Source organism: Triturus cristatus, chromosome 6 (genome assembly GCF_964204655.1).
Source record: "Triturus cristatus chromosome 6, aTriCri1.1, whole genome shotgun sequence".
Taxonomy (NCBI): domain Eukaryota; kingdom Metazoa; phylum Chordata; class Amphibia; order Caudata; family Salamandridae; genus Triturus; species Triturus cristatus.
In genome coordinates, this window is record NC_140589.1 from 823,076,477 (window position 1) to 823,095,782 (window position 19,306).

Consider the following 19,306-nt stretch of genomic DNA (forward strand, 5'->3'; position numbering starts at 1 on the left):
TGGTTCTACACAGTTTAAAGAAAATGTCCAGCAAGATGCACAGGAATTCTTAATATATATTTTGAGTGTACTAGAAGATGAAGGAGTAGAAGTAGAAAACTTATTTGGTGTCTCTTACAAATGGGAACATTGCTGTGAAAACTGTATGAACACATGTAGTAGTAATGTTGATTCAGAAAGGTTCATATTTTTACCATTACCACAAAGTAAATCAGTGACTTTTAGTAAATTAGTTAAAGATGCCAATCACAACATGGAATGTTCTGACTGTAAATCAGACATGTTTTCCACATTATTTTTACAGAAATATGGTCAGTATGTAATTTTAATGATGCAACGTTGTAGAGCTGATGGTTCAAAATTGGAAATTTTAATAAAGAAGTTTACAGGACAGCAATTATCAATTTCTGGAAAAACTTTTGTTACAGTTGCAATAATTTTTCATGAAGGACCTACTGTAACTTCTGGGCATTACACAGTTTATCTTAAATGTGAAAAAGGCTGGACACTGTGTAATGATTCCCAATTGATTTTCAAGCAACGTTTGCCTTATGATTTACCCAATTCTTATTTAATTTTTCTGAAACCTAAATTTTGAAAACTAAAAACTGCATCTGAACAAAGCATTTTTTGTAATTTTAAAGGATTATAATTGAAGATATCACTTAAAAAGGATTTTAAAATTACTATTTGGCCTAAAGGAAAAGTAATAAAAACAATTGTGGACTCCTTTGACAGAAATTATTTTGGCATGTGTGCTTTTGCGACAAGGTTTAAAGACGGTTTGTCTAGAAAATTTTTATTCATCTAGAGAAGTACTTGTAATATATATGTAAAATTTCTAACAAGGTATATTTTAGTGAGGAAAGTTTTAGGGCTTTTTTTAAGCAATCTTTCAGATTGTTTTTTTTTTGCCCGCTGTTAAATGATGAATACAATTGTTTTCACTATTTTAAGTGAAAAATAAAAAATTCTGAAAACAGCAAAAAAAGGGCAAAAAATTGCTTTGTAAAATATGTAAAAACATGTAATGCTTTTTGTAATGTATGATTGAATATTAATACTTTTTTTCTTTTTTTGCAGAACTGGAAAGAAAAAATTAAAAAAAAATTCTGTTCCCTTGCAAAATACTTAAAATTTTTTTTTATAAAAAAGTTATTTTTTTAAAAAAATAAGTGACAAATATTAGTATTACTCAATCCTCCCTTTTCATGCTTCCATTTCTTCACCTCTTTTTGTACATTAAATTTAAAAAAAAATAAAAAAATGTTTTTAAAAAACCTTGGGTGAGCGCAGGGTGCGCGCACCCCAAAAAAATTTTTTAAAAAAAATCCCCCCAAAAATTTTTTGGGGTTAAGTTTATAAGTGGCTCTTAAAAGAGCCCTTGAGTTAATGGAGGGAAATAGGAAGAGAAAAACGAAAAAAAAGAAAAAACATCTATGGCCTACTGCAGTCATGGGCATCAAATTTTCTCTGAATGAGATCAAGACTGGTCTCACACACAGAAATAAGTTTACCGCAATCAGTGCAGCGTGTGGACAACCTCACAAAACAAGGTGGTCCAAAAAGAGGTGTGGAAGAAGGCAAAGGCACCACTGCAGAAGAAGTGCTCGGCTGAGCTGCCGAAGATGTGCTCGGCTGAGCTGCTGCAGATGTCGTCGGTTGAGCAGGTGGAGGGTTTGCTCCAGAAGCTCGACGAAAAGTCACTGGATGCATTTTGTCAACATGCCTCAACATAGTGTGAATGCTAAAAGAATACTTCTTGTTAGGATTCCCACGTGACAAGACTTTTTGACAAAGTACACATGTAACTTTAGGTGCATTTACCTTTTCTTGTCCCTCTGGAAAAGTGAAAAACTGCCATATAAAGCTGTCTTTCTGCTTCCTGCTCCTCTGCCTCTCAAGAGTGTCCTGGTCACTGTCTGAAGATGGTTGCTGTTCAGCCATTGTCTCTCAACAACAGAATAGCTCCTTCTCCAAAGGAATCAGAACTAATAATGAGGGGAGTAGGTGTGGTTTGGGAAGAATCTGGAACTGAAAGTACTTCAAACCAATCAAAAGTGATGATTCTTGATCACATGACTTGCCATGAGGGGATTGGGTGTGGTGTTGAAACAATCAGAAACTGAAAGTAATGATAACCAATAAGAAGTGTTGTTTTATTATGCATATACCCGAGGTGCGCGCACTGCGCAAGCTCCGGGCGCGCACCTCGTGATTACGTATGCGCGAACGCGTAGGTGTGCATGTGCATACGTCATATGCGCGTACGTAGCGCGCATACGTTGAACACGCGTATACGCGACCGTTATTGCGCGTAATTTTAGCGTATGCGGAAGTAAACCGCGTGGAGCACGTAGGACGCACGCACGCATGCGTACGTACGTACGCATACGTACTGGGTGCGCGCTCCCAGCGCGCACTATGACGTATATATGCGTACGTAAATAACGTACGACGGTATTCATAAAAAACTTACGAAATTGTACTAGGAGCGCGCTCAGAGCGCGCACTCCAAGAATTTATATTAAAAAAAAAGTGGAGAAAAATTAATTGCAAAAATTAAAAAAAATGTTCAACTTTATCCTAATTGAAATTTTTTAAAAAAAAGCAAAAACAAATAAAAAGATACAGATAATATATAAATGAATACATAGGAATTTTATTTTTAATATAATTTTTTTTTTTAATTAAATAATTAAAAAATTAGCATTTAAAAAACCGTACAAATTAACTGAAAAAACCAAAGGTTTCACACACGTTATAGTTAGGAATTAGCATTTAAAAAACCTTGCAAATTCACTGAAAAAACCATAGGTTTCACACATGTCATAGTTAGCTGGACATTTCACTCGTGAAAAACCAATGAAATTCCCCCGTTATAGTTAGTTCAGCTAACTATAACTCGCGCCCCCGCAATGCACTGCTGATGACGTCACATATTACATCACTCATGACATGGTCAGTGACATCACTCATGACATCACTGATGACATCTCAAATGACATCACTTATGACATCATCCTTGTGACAGAGTGGCAGACCTCCTCTCACCCTAATATAACCTTTGATACAAACATTCAAAAATAGAGACTAAAATGTTCAAAAAAATGGACATACCAATACCAGTTACAACAACCTCTTCAGTAATTCTAAGATCCACATACACATCCACACATTCACCAACAGTCCTGTACAGTCACTCATACATGTACTCACTCATCATATGTACTCATACACCTATACATCCTGTTACACAATGCCTCACATCCACAGAGTTACTGACACACATAGTCACTCATGAAAATAAAGAAACAAACATACATTTACTTGCATATACAGTTATACACACACCACCACACTTACTTCTACGGGAACTTACACATACTTAGTCTTTTAAACAATCACTTATAGAAACACATACTTATTCAAACAGGAACTCTTTCAATCTCTCACTCTCACATATACTCAGTTATATACACCAATAGTCACATATACTAGTTTAAAACATATGTAGTTACTCATAGAGACACTATTGAGACAGTCATTCACTCACTAACACACCCATGCACACACTCATCCACTCATACAGACCTGCAGACATGCTGTCTTCAACACATACAAACAGTGAGTCACTCATTCATGCACCTATGCACTACGTAATACCCCCCACCGAACCATACACACACTCACACTGATACTAAAAAAACCAACTAATAACCTATATAAACACCCATGTAGCTACTCACCAACCCATGCAGCCACTTATACACAAAGTGAGAGACTGATAAAGATATTTACATATTTAAACATTACTCACTAAGCCATGTATTCACTAAGATACACTTAATCAGTCAGTTATACAATCAATTTTTCAAAAACAAATCATCCATTTAGACTCTTATATACCCATTTAATCTTCCATCGACCTTGAGATATACATATATAAAACATATTTAATTTTCAGAAAAACACACATTCACTGGATGATGTCATCAGTGATGTCATTTGAGATGTCATCAGTGATGTCATGAGTGATGGTACTGACCATGTCATGAGTGATGTAATATGTGACGTCATCAGCAGTGCATTGCGGGGGCGCGAGTTATAGTTAGCTGAACTAACTATAACGGGGGAGTTTCATTGGTTTTTCACGAGTGAAATGTCCAGCTAACTATAACATGTGTGAAACCTATGGTTTTTTCAGTGAATATATATATATATATATATATATATATATATATATATATATATATATACACATATATATATATATACACATATATATATATGTATACAGCACCGATCCTGTTAACAGCAAAATAACAGGCGCTGACTCCGTGGAGATTTGACACGGGAATTTTAATCCAAACAAAAAGCCTTGACACGTTTCGACGGCAAGCCGCCTTGCTCACAACATCGGGGGCCATGAGATTACATTGTTATATACAAAAAGTCACTCAGCAGGTTGTCACAGCAACCATGTTTTAGAATGGACATTGAAGTTGAACACGATTAAGTGAAATAACATAAAGAAATTAACAAAACTGTTATAGAGTTCTTCCATATATGCACAGGTAGTGTAACAAAAACAATTATTTCTTTTTTGAAAAAAGCAATAACTCATTGCAATACACTGAGAAGAAAGACTTCACATCAGTCTGTACGTCAAAGCCACAACAATCGATGTATATACAAATTCAGACAAAGCGCATCAGTATTGAGTAGTGCGATATCTCGAATTGTGGTTGCCTCGGTGATGGCACTTAATTGGTAACTCTGCGATCAGAAATACCAAAGCTTAAAATGTAAATAGATAATTATTCTGACAAAATCCGTACATGTAGCCTTGGTTTAAAGAATGATCTTAAAGTATGTGATCGAGGCTAAATTATTGCCAGTACACAAAACTGATATTCTAAAGGGCCCTCAATGCGTGCTGTGCTACAATAACTGCAAGCCATAGTGGACTTTCTACAGTGCCTATGAGGGACACGAAGGTACAGCTGCAGTGGGCTTTTGAAGTGATTCACCAATACAAATAAACTAAAAAACGGTGTAGGTACCCAACTCAAAAATAGATAAACAAATTAGCAATAGATCATATGATGCGGGTTGCCCTAGTGACAAAACTTAAATCAAAGTGTAATGTTCCATAGACCCGGGAGTGTCTAGTGAGAGAGGGGGAAAAGACAGCAGTTGCTTATATATGTACTGATAGTGCTTCATCAGCATTCATCCCAAACGGAATCTTTTTTTTTTTTAAACTCTTTTTATTGACTTTATGCAAGATATACAGTGTGGGTACAGTTCCATCAAAACACTGACAGCGTGAACAACAGGACAAATCATACAATATAAAGAAGGATGAGAGGAGGAGGTTATGGTGAGGGGGGACCCTCGCCCTCAGGCTCATCTGGAGGGGTACATATGTAACCACGGTACGCCCAAACGGAATCTTGACGTTCATCAGGAGGATGTATCTAGATTCCAGCCTCCTGAGTGCCAGTTGTCCATTGCCTCCCCGTAGGTTCCTGGGAACAGTATCAATCACGAAATACGATAGGTCTTTCGCATTTGCACCGTGGCACAGATTGATGTGTCTAGCAACTGGGTAACTGGGGTCATCATTGGTGATCGCCCTGAGGTGTTTTAAAATTCTTACATGTACGGGCTGTATGGTACTCCCCACGTACTTTTTATTGCAGGTGCATTGAAGAATATACACTGCAAAATCACTTTTGCAAGTGTAACTCACTCGAATTCCGAAAGGTGTTTGTCTGAAAGGTGTTTCTACCATCTTGGTGTTGACGCCATGACAGCATGCTTTGCATTTAGAACACCTTTGGAAGCTCCTATGTGTCCTCAACCAGTCAGTGCCTTTTTTGATCACAGGTGAGTTGCATACTAATTCATTACGCATTGATTTTGCTCTCCTGAAAGATATAGGAGGGACTCTGGCGATGTTAGAGCCAATAACAGGATCGCTTCTAACGATCTGCCAATTTTTATAGAGTATTTTGCTGCGATTAGTGTGGTATGCGTTGTAGCCAGTGATGAGTTGTGGGGTACCTTCTAGAGTGGTCTTATTCTTCCTTTTGCTGTTGGTCTGACCAAACAACAAGTCTTCTCTCTTAATGTGTGAGGTCTTATTTTGGGCTATCCTAAGTGTTTCTAAACTATAACCATGTGATTCAAGGCTCAAGCAAAGGTCATTAGTGGCTCCCCTCCGACTCTCTGCAGTGCTGCAGTTGATCTTCATTCGAAGGCACTCAGCATAGGGAATGCTTTCCTTGAATTTAGTAGGGTGGAAACTACTAGCATGTAAAATGGAGTTGCCTTAAATAGGATTTCTGTATGTTCTAGAGTGCAGCTTCTCATTTTCCACAAATATCTCCAAATCAAGAAAATGTATAGTATCTATGCTGGTGTTGCAGGTGAATGATAGATTCAAATTGTTGGTATTTAGCTCTGATGCAAATCTGCACACCGATTCCTTAGACCCCTGTCAGAGAAAAAACAGGTCATCAATATACCTAACATACAGAATGACATTTTCAGACATTTCCCTACTGAAAATAGTCATGAGTAATAGCTCCTCCCACCAGCCAATATGCAGATTCGCAAAGCTGGGGGCAAAGCAGGTACCCATGGCTGTGCCTTGCAGTTGCTTATACGTAAGTTGATTAAAAATAAAGTTGTTATTGTCAAGGGAGAGGAGTTGGCCGAACGGCTAGAGCGCTTGACCTCGGACCTGGGGAACTGGGTTCGAGTCTTGGTTATGACGCTGAACATCCTATGATTCTGGGCAAATCACTTAATCTCCCTGTGCCTAACAAAATATGAATGTGTCCTCATGTAACGTAACTGGTGCTATGTAAAGCGTTCTTATACCTGATTGGATACGGGTCAAGTTTGCGCTATATAAAACTCTGCAAAAAAAAAAAAGGCACCATTCAGCCGTTCGGAGTAACATTTGTGTATGCTGGTATAGATGCATCGGTCTTTTGCCTAGATAGTATGCTAGGGCTTTTAAACCATCCCTATGCCTGATACTCGTATAGAGTGCATTAACATCAAGCATTATCCGGGTCTGGTGGCGCAGTGGACTAATGCATCCACTGTAGGGGCCTGTGTTTGACCTCATGGTCACAGGTTCTAATCCCGGCGGTTCCACTCAGCTTTTCATCCATCTGAGGTCGATAAAATGAGTACCATTGAGTTGGGTAAGAATATACATCTGTTATTCAGCGCCTTGAGACCCTTGGGTGATACGTGCGCTTTACAAATACACATGTTATGTTATGAGAACATATTGATTATTCCATGCAACATTGTAGATCTTTTTCAGTAAGCCTCCCATATCCCTGATATATGAGGGGAGTTCACAAACATATTGTTGTAGAAAGAAGTCTATATATCTAGAAGTGTTCTTGAATAGTCTCCCTATGGCAGCAATTATCGGTCTTCCAGGGGGATTACTTGCAGACTTATGTATCTTAGGTATAAGATACAATTGCGGTGTAATGGGATAATCAGTTTTCAAAAAGTCCAGTTCTTGCTTGGAAATCAGTCCTACACCTCTCCATTCATAAAGTACAGTATGACATTTTTCTTTTATTCCTTGTATACTCGTAGGGCTTATTCGACAATAGCACTCTCTTTCTTGAAGTTATTTTTGTGCCTCTTTGTTGTACATATCCAATGGCCAGAGTACCACGTTGCCCCCTTTGTCGGACCACCGCACTACAATATCCTGCCGTTCTTTAATTTGGTTAATTAAATTCGTATATTGTGATCTGCGATTATAGTCACTTCGTGTAAAGTCTTTGCTGGATTGGATTGCCAATTTTTTGAGATCTTTAATCACATTTTCTGCGACGATATCTAGCCCATCTCTTGGGATGATGGGTAGAAACACAGATTTCGGCTTATAGGGGGTACACATGCTGCCATAGATATCAATGCCCATTGTTGATGCTAACTGTGTGGGTGAAATTCTGATTGTTTGTTCACCATGTTGTAGTTCATTCATATCTTGAAGAAGAGTCTTATCCTCATCTGATGGACTTGTAGTGGTGTGGCTCAATTCCCCATTCTCTTTGGTGTTCTTCGTAACATTGTAAAAGTATTTTTGCAACTTAAGTTTCCTGACAAATTGGAAAATGTCTACGCGGGTCTGGACATAAAGTTAGTTTTCGTACAGAATGTAAGACCCAAGTATAACATCTTCTGTTCATCTTTATCTAAAGCCATGTTAGTAAGATTGATAACTGTGTTGTCAATGTCTCTGTTTGTTGTTACTTCCTTCGTGTTCGGCTGACTGTTTGTTTTGCCCCTATATTTATATTGTCCGCCCCAGCGGAAATCTTTGCAGGAGTTCTCTCTCCATTCATGATTCTACCGCCATGACATATGGTGGTGTACTTTTATGGGAGGAAGTTTTCTTCAAATGGAGTTAAGGTAGCCCAAAAAGATTAATGTTATCCATTACTCTTGATTTAAGGCGAGGAGTCTTAAACTATGGGAAGTAAGGCTTCCAATATAATTGATCTGAAGTTAATATACTGCTACTAAAAGCATTGCTCGGGCAGTCAAGCTTGCAAATATAATTTCCCATGGAGCCAGGCTGTTAGTTAAATTTTAAAGTTTAAATTCAGAGGAGAAGGGGCTCTAGGTGCTACTCGCACACAAATCACACAACCCAAAAATGTAGATATCACACACACACACAGACACACTCACTCTCTCTCTCTCTCTCTCTCTCTCGCTCTCTCTCACTCTCTATCTCTTGCTCTCACTAGTGGGTAGTGAGGGAGCTAAGCCTTCCCATTCAGGGATGAAGGCAAAATGCTAAGCACCCCATAACTATTGGTCAGCTGGCACTAACCGTTAGTTGTGCAGTTGTCTGGACATGGGGACAGTATTATTCCCATTGGGATGAGGGCAAACTTTCAGCAGAGCCCCTGGATTAGAGTGATAAGTATTTATTGAGCACTTTCCCTTTCCCTTTCCCTCTGCCTCGCCCCCTCTCCCTTTTCTATCATTCACACGAAGTAAAACATTTTTTAGATGGTTTCTTTTATTTTTGTATTAATGTTAGTTTGGCTAGCTGTATTTACTTTCTAGGAGTGATGGACTGTGTCTTGGGTGGAGGGCGGGGTAGCATGACCAGAGAGTGGGGTGAAACAGCACCCGACACTTCATAAATCGAAATGTGTTCCTAAATGTATCGGCTGTTGTATTTCATTCAGACTGTTTTGTTTTCAGTTTTCTGTAGACCCTGACTGGTCCACCTGTCTTCTCCAGGCACCCACAGACGAATCCCTTTCATATTATTTCGAGATGCCTTGGGTGAGTCAGTGTCAATTTATTGTTTAGAATATGAGCATTTTATAGTTGGAAAGGGGAGTCAGTGCTTATCTCCTGTTCCTTGGTAGAAACAGCCCACTCTTTGTGGTATCTATATGGTCCTGATATTCTCCCTGGTTCAGTGGTATTCCTTTGAATTAGGGGATTGATTGATGAGGTTGTTGTTTTGGCAGTCACTTCTAGATAGTTTTATGTCTGATATTGGCTTTTTTTTCAAGAAGAACTAGGGGCCTCATTTATGAGGCTTTGCCGTAGGGCAGCACAGCAGGCCTTCCTGCTGCGTTGCCCTAAGCATAAGAAAAGGGCAGGAATGCACCGTATCTATCAGATACTGAGCATTCCTGCCCTTTTCCCCAGCACCGACGCGTGATGGGCTGCCGTGCACCAACGCAGGCACCTTTGCACCACGGTGCAAGAGTGCCTGCGTTGCGGAGATGATTATTTTTGTGCAGTAAGGGAAACCTTCATGCACATAAACAATCACAAGAGGCTTTTTCCTCTTCTATGTGTGCTGCATTCTACAGCAAACATAGAAAAAGGGGAATCGAGGAGAAATAAAGATATTTCTCCTAGTTGTGCCTCCCTTATGCCTCCCGGATTAAGTTTTTGGCGCTGGCTCAGATTTGCGATTTCTCATAAATCTGGGCGAGTGTCAAAAAGCCATGGGTGTTGCTGGGAATGCCCCCAGCAACACCCATTGCACGCCCATTTAACGCAAAAAAGTGCATTAAAGGGAACAATATTTATGATGCAGCATTAAGCCAAAAGAAGTGCCTTAGTGCTGCCTCGTAAATATGGAGCAGGCTCCTGCGCCATGGAACGTCACAAAAAGTGACGTTCCAGCGGCGCAAGGGGCATCATAAATGAGGCCCTAGATTCTTGATGCAGAATCTGTTTTACCTCCTCAAAGGTACCCGTGCACGTTTATCTCACCTTCTCATTGTCAGTAACATGATTCACCTGTGTTAAACAGACATTGCTGGTAGAGCAGACCAACTTTCTGTCCCACTTGGATGTTTTATTTTTGGTTACTCATAAACATCTCTCTAGGCCTGGTAGCTTCTCTACGACGGTGAAGAGTTTGGGTCCACCTAGGCATGGTTGATTGTGTTTGGTAGTTGACGGTTGTATTTTAATAGTGTGTCTGATTTGGGGTCTGGCAGGGCATGTTTGATTCTCTGAAATTTGAGGGGCGATTTTCTGGTTGGCCCCGTAGTTTGTCTCACTGTGCTCTAATGTGCCTCCTTCACCTGGTCACCTATCTGGGGCTAGATTATGTGGGATTGTTCAGTCAATGTATAGGATTACGCCTTATAAGTTTTAATAGTTGGCTTGAATCGCATTGGGAGCCATTGCCGATTCCAGAGTATGGGAAATATCTTCTCAAAGCATCGAATGAGGTGCAGAAAAAGGATTAAATTCGTAGTTTAGACGAGTGAAAGGAGCAGTAGTAACACGCTAATGCCAGATTGTGAGCTATGTAACAGTTAATTAGAAACAACAAAAACTGGTTTTTTTCCCTCACGTTTCATTTGCAGAGATTCTGCTGCGGCCGTCGATCCTACAAGCTCCGTGATGGAAGTAAGGGGTCATCCTACAAGCTTTCTAAAAAATGTTGCTATGTGAAATGTATTGAGTTTGATTATCCTATGAACAGTTGTGCAAACCTATAATCTGTTTGTGAGGCCCAATAACACTGATGCTTTCAGACATTTACATTTTAGTCCAAAATTAAGACTCCTGTCCCTTCTTCAGAAACAATATTCAATGGCTGTAGAGGCCAGTGGTCAGCTTAATTGAGACAACTGGTCAGGATGATACAATCAGCCTCCCCTCTCCCTTAGTATACCATTATAGAAACTGTCAATATAAAGTATATTTTAAAAGAAACTGAGAAGCAATAAACAGAATGACAGCTTGCAAAATGGAACCTCCACACATTTTATAAAGACAAAGAAAGGAATCACCAACATACGCTATTTTATTTTATTGTCCTTCTCCGCCTATCAAGGAAAAGGAATTTAATCATAACTGGATAAACCAAGTGAATTAACAATGCTTAAATAGAGAAACCTCCCGTAGTCTTAACCTGTGCAAAAGGGTAATTTTCCCTGCTGGGTGGTAGTGATAGAGATCAGGGTGAATATATTATCCTTACTTCCACGGATAGAGTAATTTCACAGTTACACGCACATACACTCATCACACACTAGGGCCCATTTCACTAACATACGCTCAAATACTCTACCAGCACTGAACCTGTGGAAAGAAAACTCCTAAACACCCTGCATCTATATCGAGGTCGATAAGACCTGGTTATTGTAACTGCCCTGAAACATAATCTAAACAATCTATACCATAATAATCAAAACATAGTACTCAATAATTGACAAGAAATAATAACCAACACCGTATTCAAAAGTATGGTACTTTATCTAAATTAGTCAAAGAAAGTAAATCAGAATAAATCATTTTTCTCATAGTTACCTATTCTAGCTAAATGTCAGAACGGGTCAGGACAAGTCTCTCGGTAAAGTCTCTCAAGACGCAGTCCTCTCAGCAACGATCCTCATCAACGCAGATTCGGTACGCGGCAAAGGCAAATGGCAAGTGGCAAAAGCCCTCTCTAGGCTAACAATTCTTATAGTAAATCGAACAAAGGAAAGATTCATAAAAAATTATAACGTCCGCTGAACCGCTGAGCAGAGCGAGAAGGAAAGGATGTAACATCGCTACATTCGAAAATCTCCGCTCAGGAAAAATCACAAAATAAACAAAACGGAACAGGAACCAAGAAACACAACTGTATCTTGTGAATTCCACATTTCCTCGGCAATGAGATCATGGTTCAGAGTCTTTCTTTAAAGCTCCTTTGTTTCCCAAGGCTGCCAAGGACGTTTCATTTCACTTGGAGATCACCCAAAACTGCTGCTGTCCTCACGGAAAGTTTTAACCAGGCAAGCAAGGACTGTGGTCAGCTGACTTCAGGACCATATCCAGCAGGGATCTCTCTCGTCACAGTTTTCTACTCGAGGCCAGGCTTAACATATCGGCCATTTTTGTTTAGGCCACCATAGGCCACAATAGACCATCTTAATTAAAAGAGACAAAAACAACGTTACCACAGCATAGTGATTAAACAGTGTTAACCCCACTAATACCCTTATGTGTATGTAATTATCTAGCTCTTGCAACATAGAAAAGCATTAATTCGAAAAGCGTTTTGTGCTCAAAATAAACAGCACATAGCAACGTTTAAACAGGAAAACATGCACATAATTGTTAAACAGCACACCTATGCGTACCCACGTGTAATTCTCTCTTGTTAAAACAAACGGATTGATTAATATAAACACTTACACAAGACAAATAATTAATAAATTAATAATTAATAAATTAATATAACAAATAGACATGCCAAAGCTTCAAAACCCAGTTAATTTTCAAACAGAAAACTCTGCTCTAGCAGTAGTCAATGGCAATGTCTTGAGAGGGGTTCACGGGGCCCCATGTCGGGTGTAAGACTGAAAGTCCCTGGTGCAGTAACCATGTGTCATCCTTTTTTTCGTTTTGTCTGACCCTGTATGAATTCCTGTGCAGGAGGCTTGTGTCACAAGTTCACTGAGAGGTGCTCTACAGGAGTTTGGATGTTGCTCACTACCACAGTGCTAAACTCTGTTATGTGACTGTGGTACAGTCAAAGTAGTCCTTCTTTTCTCATCGGTGATTACTGTTTCTGCGACCCGACTGTGACAGGTATAGCAGTTGGGGATAGCTAATAATTGTGTGGTACAGCTCTTTTTAACTGTACGCCAGCGGGGAAAGCGCCTACAAGCTCTCCATATGTAAATCATAAACGGGCTCACTGATTGGGTCCCCTGATTTACGATTGTATGTGGTAAACCTGAGTTGTCCATGGGTACATAAGGGGTAGGGAATCTCTAAATTGGGGTTTGCCTTGGCTGTATGTAGTCCTTAAAGCTGTAGGGTGAACAACAGGGTTTACTGTTGGAGCTGCTGGCTACCTTTTTCTCTCCTTCCCCTCCTTGCACTCCACTTTCTTCCCCACTCCACCATCTCCCATGTTCCCCCAATTCATGTTCAGACAACTCTGCTTTGTATCGATATGAACAGATGGATACCAGCAGTAATAATGTGTCAAAACTATACTGAGTCAAAGTCCATGTCAGCTATTACTCTGTATGTACCTGCATTTTTGAAAACAATAAAACTATTTACACAAAAACATAAGCAGCAATTTGTCAGAAGACAGAGCATGACATTTAACCTCTGTCTTTGAAGCACAGCAGATGTGACAAGATAAATATAGAATTGAAAAGCAACTTTCTCGCGACCCACCAAAAACCGTCTCACAACCCACCAGTGGGTCGCGACCCAGAGTTCGGGAAACGCTATTCTGGGAACGTTTATCTAGGTACTGGTGACCTAAATCCTCTCCTGCATGATCCATCTTGTAAGCTTTCTGTTGGCCAGTCTATCTGTGTTACAGTATCATCATGTCACAACTTCTCAGTAATATATGTTCTCCTCACTTACCTGGCTGTTTGACTGGATTTCTTCCAGACTCCCCATCCTCTGATTTTAGAATTTGTTGCTTTGCCTTAAGGCCCTTTTCGTTTAGGGTTTAGCCTGTAGTGTGGCATGCCTTGTACATTGCAAATTAATATAGCTCTTACACTACAAGCTGTACATCAAATCTATCTTCCCTTCTCTTCTTAGCAGTTGAAAGTTCTTCAAGCAGCAATATGGATTTAGTGAAAATCTAAGCAAAATATTCAGTGTCTGTGAGCCATGGCTGGGCAAGGCAGGGGAAATCATGACCTGATGAACAGAGAGGAATATCCTTGAATATCAGAGCAATGCTTTTTTGTTTTTCTCAAACAAGCTCATGATTCAGAAGTTTGTTTGCGGAAAACAAAAGGTGCCTGATTGACATTCACTTGGTGCCTGATTGACATTCAGTTGTGACTAGTACATCAGTGCACTGGCAGATGCACTGTAGAAAGAGATCCCTGGCAATCAATTTGGGGATTTATAAATATGTTGGGCTATCTCCACTGGGGTAAGGGGCCAAGTTGAAAGACTCCACCAACTGGACAGCTGGCAGGTTTCCTGTCAAGACTGTACCCTTACTAGATTTCAGATTCAACCTTGCATTTGGGGTGATTTGACAGCGTGAGTGGGTTTGATTGTTGACATTTTTAAGAACCCAGACAGTCTGACTTCAATATTCAGCATGTCCATTTTTTCTAAAATTTGCCACAGTTCCTAAGATAAAGTATCTGAAGGAAATGGACAGACCCACCATCCTGAGAGTTCTAGATTATTGTGCTGCGTGCTACCCGGATAAAACTGCAACTGCATGCTGTGGATATTTGGAGCGTTCTGCGATAGTAAGTCTGCCCATAGGAATGCAGCCCTGTCCTAAATCCTCCCTAAGTTAGAGGGTGAGGGGTGGCAGTGGGGCCACAGAGACACTGGGCTTCTTAACACTTGGGAGCAGAAGTGATGTGTAAAGCCATATTTCTTTCCTATCTCAGCTCGTAGGGGAGCAATTGGTAGCAGTCATGGAGACCCTTCTCCTCATCCTCCGGCGTGAGACTGTTCTGTTTGAGACAAGTGTCTGCATCTTGAGAGCAACCACAAAGTTGCTGCAGCAACCGGTAAGTTGCCTGAAGCAAATTATAAAATGTAAAGATAGTCAAAAGTGTCTAGCAACATTTGTTTTCTAGCATGTACTTAAGAGAATGTAGACATATAAACAAATATAAGCATGTTTCTAGTATAATTCTTGGTTCTTCAACTGTAGTACTTTATTGGGAAATAGAGAAACTCCAAGCAATTCTGTCTACCCCACAAGCCCATTGTCCACATTACATTTAGATGACAAACACAATTTTCATAAATTTCCAATAAAATACTTGGTAGTGTTGGTCTTCACATTGGTCCATGCTTCAAGTAAAAGTCCCACAGAAAGTGCCAAAATCAACCTTTATAAACCCTTCTGCTCCCTGGGCTAGATCTCAGGTTCATTTCTCATTGAACAGCTTGTCAGAATTAAACTTTTGTACTTGATAGTAAGAACATAACCATTGTCAACGAATTGTAACAACATTCCTTACCAGTAATAATTAGTATTCCTATATTTAGTGTCCGGCTATAAACAGTTTTAAGGAGCAGTGCTTACTTTTTGAAAAAAAGAACAAGTGCCAGGGGGTATAAAGATAGAATATCGACGGGAAAATATCGACTAGCATTAATATCGTTGTAAGAATATCGACTGTGAAAAATATCGTAATAGAAAATATCTTTGTAAAAAATATCGTTTCTTGAGAATGACAAAAATATCGTCAAGAAAAAATATCGATGAACAGAATATCGTTGATCAAAATGTCGTTTTATATAATATCGACAGAAAAATATAAGTTGTTATAAAATTTCTAAAAAAATATGTATTATGTTTTTTAAAAACTTACAAAACTCCTACTAGTAATAATATGTGTTAAAAAATATTTTCTACAAAAGAATTGTTAAAATTTTAGTAGCGGGTTATTGGTATTATAGGGGATAAGGGTGGGTAGTAATTTAAAATTTTGTTTTTAAAAAAATTATAAAATATAAAAATATTAGAAAATAATTAAGAAATCGAAATTTTAATTAGAAATTTCAATTTGTTCACGAAATTAAATTTGTAATTAAATTTTAAAATTCCAAAAAAAAAGTTTTAGGAGCGGGTTATTGGTATTATAGGGGATAAGGGTGGGTAGTAATTTAAAATTTGGTTTTTACAAAATTTCTAAAATATAAAAATATTAGAAAATAATTAAGAAATCGAAATTTTAATTAGAAATTTCGAATTGTTCACCAAATTAAATTTGTAATTAAATTTTAAACTTCGAAAAAAAATTTTAGGAGCGGGTTTTTGGTATTATAGGGGATTAGGGTGGGTAGTAAATTAAAAATGTCTTGTTTTAAAAGTGTATAAAATATTAATAAATTAGAAATTTATCATGAAATCAAAATTTAACTTCGAAATTTTAAATTTTACATGAAATTTATTTTTTAATATTAATAAAAATATTAAATTAATATTGAAGAAGCGTTATTTTGGTATTATAGGGTAATAGGGTATACAAAATAATTTAGATAGAAAAATTTATATTGTTTACTAACCTGCACATTTCCTGACTTATGTTGGATTGGAGTTAGAATAGTAATTTGTTATGGTTTACTATCCAGCACTTTCCCTGACTTATGTTGGATTGGAATTAGAATAGTAATTTATTATGGTTTACTATCCAGCACTTTCCCTGACTTATGTTATGTTTGGAGTTAGAATAGTAAATTATTATGGTTTACTATCCAGCACTTTCTCTGACTTATGTTGGATTGGAGTTTGAATAGTAATTTATTATGGTTTACTATCCAGCACTCTCTCTGACTTATGTTATGTTTGGAGTTAGAATAGTAATTTATTATGGTTTACTATCCAGCACTTTCCCTGACTTATGTTGGATTGGAGTTTGAATAGTAATTTATTATGGTTTACTATCCAGCACTTTCCCTGAGTTATGTTATGTTTGGAGTTAGAATAGTAATTTATTATGGTTTACTATCCAGCAGTTTCCCTGACTTATGTTGGATTGGAGTTTGAATAGTAATTTATTATGGTTTACTATCCAGCACTTTCCCTGAGTTATGTTATGTTTGGAGTTAGAATAGTAATTTATTATGGTTTACTATCCAGCACTTTCCCTGACTTATGTTATGTTTGGAGTTAGAATAGTAATTTATTATGGTTTACTATCCAGCACTTTCCCTGACTTATGTTGGATTGGAGTTTGAATAGTAAATTATTATGGTTTACAATCCAGCACTTTCCCTGACTTATGTTGGATTGGAGTTAGAATAGTAAATTATTATGGTTTACAATCCAGCACTTTCCCTGACTTATGTTGGATTGGAGTTAGAATAGTAATTTATTATGGTTTACTATCCAGCACTCTCCCTGACTTATGTTATGTTTGGAGTTAGAATAGTAATTTATTATGGTTTACTATCCAGCACTTTCCCTGACTTATGTTGGATTGGAGTTAGAATAATAATTTATTATGGTTTACTATCCAGCACTTTCCCTGAGTTATGTTATGTTTGGAGTTAGAATAGTAATTTATTATGGTTTACTATCCAGCACTTTCCCTGAGTTATGTTGGATTGGAGTTAGAATAGTAAATTATTATGGTTTACAATCCAGCACCTTCCCTGACTTAAGTTGGATTGGAGTTAGATTAGTAAATTATTATGGTTTACAATCCAGCACTTTCCTTGACTTATGTTTTGTTTGGAGTTAGAATAGTTAATTATAATGGTTTACTATCCACCATTTACCCTGACTTACGTAGGATTGGAGTTAGAATAGTTAATTATTATGGTTTATTATCCAGCATTATCTATTTACTATTTTTAATAAGAATAATATATGTCATGTTTTAATATTCATTTCAACAATATAAATTAAAAACATTTTTATAACATTTTTACATACATATGACAAGTTTCTAAATTAAGAAATAAAAATGTTTAGATCTTTTTTTTTATTCATAGTTTAATTTGTTACTGCAAAGATTTTGAACATTTTATAAAACATTTAACATAATTTTTTTTTTTTTTTTTTTTTTTTTGAAAATTTTATTGAACAATAAATCAATTACAAGCATGGGCCTACAACCACCAGGGCCGGCCGCTAGATTCAGCAGGATCATACAGATGTTAAGGCAGTAGTCGACTCCCGGGGCCCAGCCCCGTACATGGCTCCGGATAGTCCTAAGGAAGCAGGATACCTAGGTTTAACATAAATAACAAATAAAAACAAAAGGCGAGGCGTAAGGGCAAAAGATATGGGTCAGGCTACATCCGGGGGACTCTACTTAGACCTTCAAATAGCTATCAGGAGAAAGGAGTACTGATAGGTCGGGGGGGGGTCACGGGAGAGGAACGTCTATATTCGGTTATTCCAAAAGTCGCAAGGAACCATCAAGGGTCAGGGGGACAAAGCAATATCGGTGTCCACTAGGGGGGGAATACAGATACCCCCACGATACGCGTTCCATTGCCCCCAGATTCTACCCCATGCCCCCGGTTTACCACGAGCCACATACACCGTCTTCTCCCTGAACATGCACCAGTCCATGTTCTCCTTCCATACGGACACGGTGGGAGGCCGCTGGGAACCCCAAAGCTGCGCTATATCTCTCTTGGCAATCATGTTCCCCAGGGCCGCCCACCGAGTCTGAGCCGCGTTATAATCATTGGGCTCCCACACATTCAGGACACAGCGACGCACCTCCGGCAGCAGCGCAACCCCGGTGACTTGTCCCATGACCACGTGCACCCGGCGCCAGTATTCCGCCACCTCGCGACACTCCCAAAGGATATGGAGAAAGGTGGCTCTGAGTCCACATCCCCGCTTACAGAGCCCGTCTTCAGAAAATCCCATCGAGACCAAACGGGGACCCGTCACATACACCCGGTGGAGAATCTTGAGTTGGACCAGGCGGAGACGGGCTGGAATGGCCACTTCCTTGGGGGACGACAGTGCGGACTGCCAGTCCTCGTCGTCCAGTTCCACCCCATCCCCCGTCCACGCCTCCCGGAGGCGCACCAAGAGGTCAGCCCGATTATTGATAAGTTTTTTATAAATTAATGAGATAGTACTGTCGGGGACATGACCATCGAGTATGCGGTCCTCGAGGGGCGAAGAAGCCGGGATCTTGGTCCCCTCCCCAAAAACAGAGAGCAGGGCGTGCCGAATCTGGGCGTAGCGGAAGAACTCCCTTTCCGTAAGTTCGTATTCGCTCTGGAGCGCCGCGAATGTTTTAACCGCACCCTTAATCCATAAGTCTCCCACTCTACT

The 19,306-nt window shown here is 38.9% G+C and overlaps 1 protein-coding gene across 1 annotated transcript in view; it reads left to right on the forward strand.

The window, feature by feature from the left end:
- The window catches only part of LOC146817928 (uncharacterized), a 126,018-nt gene that overhangs the window by 48,245 nt on the left and 58,467 nt on the right, over nt 1-19,306 (forward strand). The window contains exons 2-3 of the mRNA XM_085609711.1: nt 14,659-14,786; nt 14,934-15,056. Coding sequence (XP_085465837.1) covers nt 14,659-14,786; nt 14,934-15,056 — 251 coding nt within the window. The remainder of the gene's footprint in view (nt 1-14,658; nt 14,787-14,933; nt 15,057-19,306) is intronic.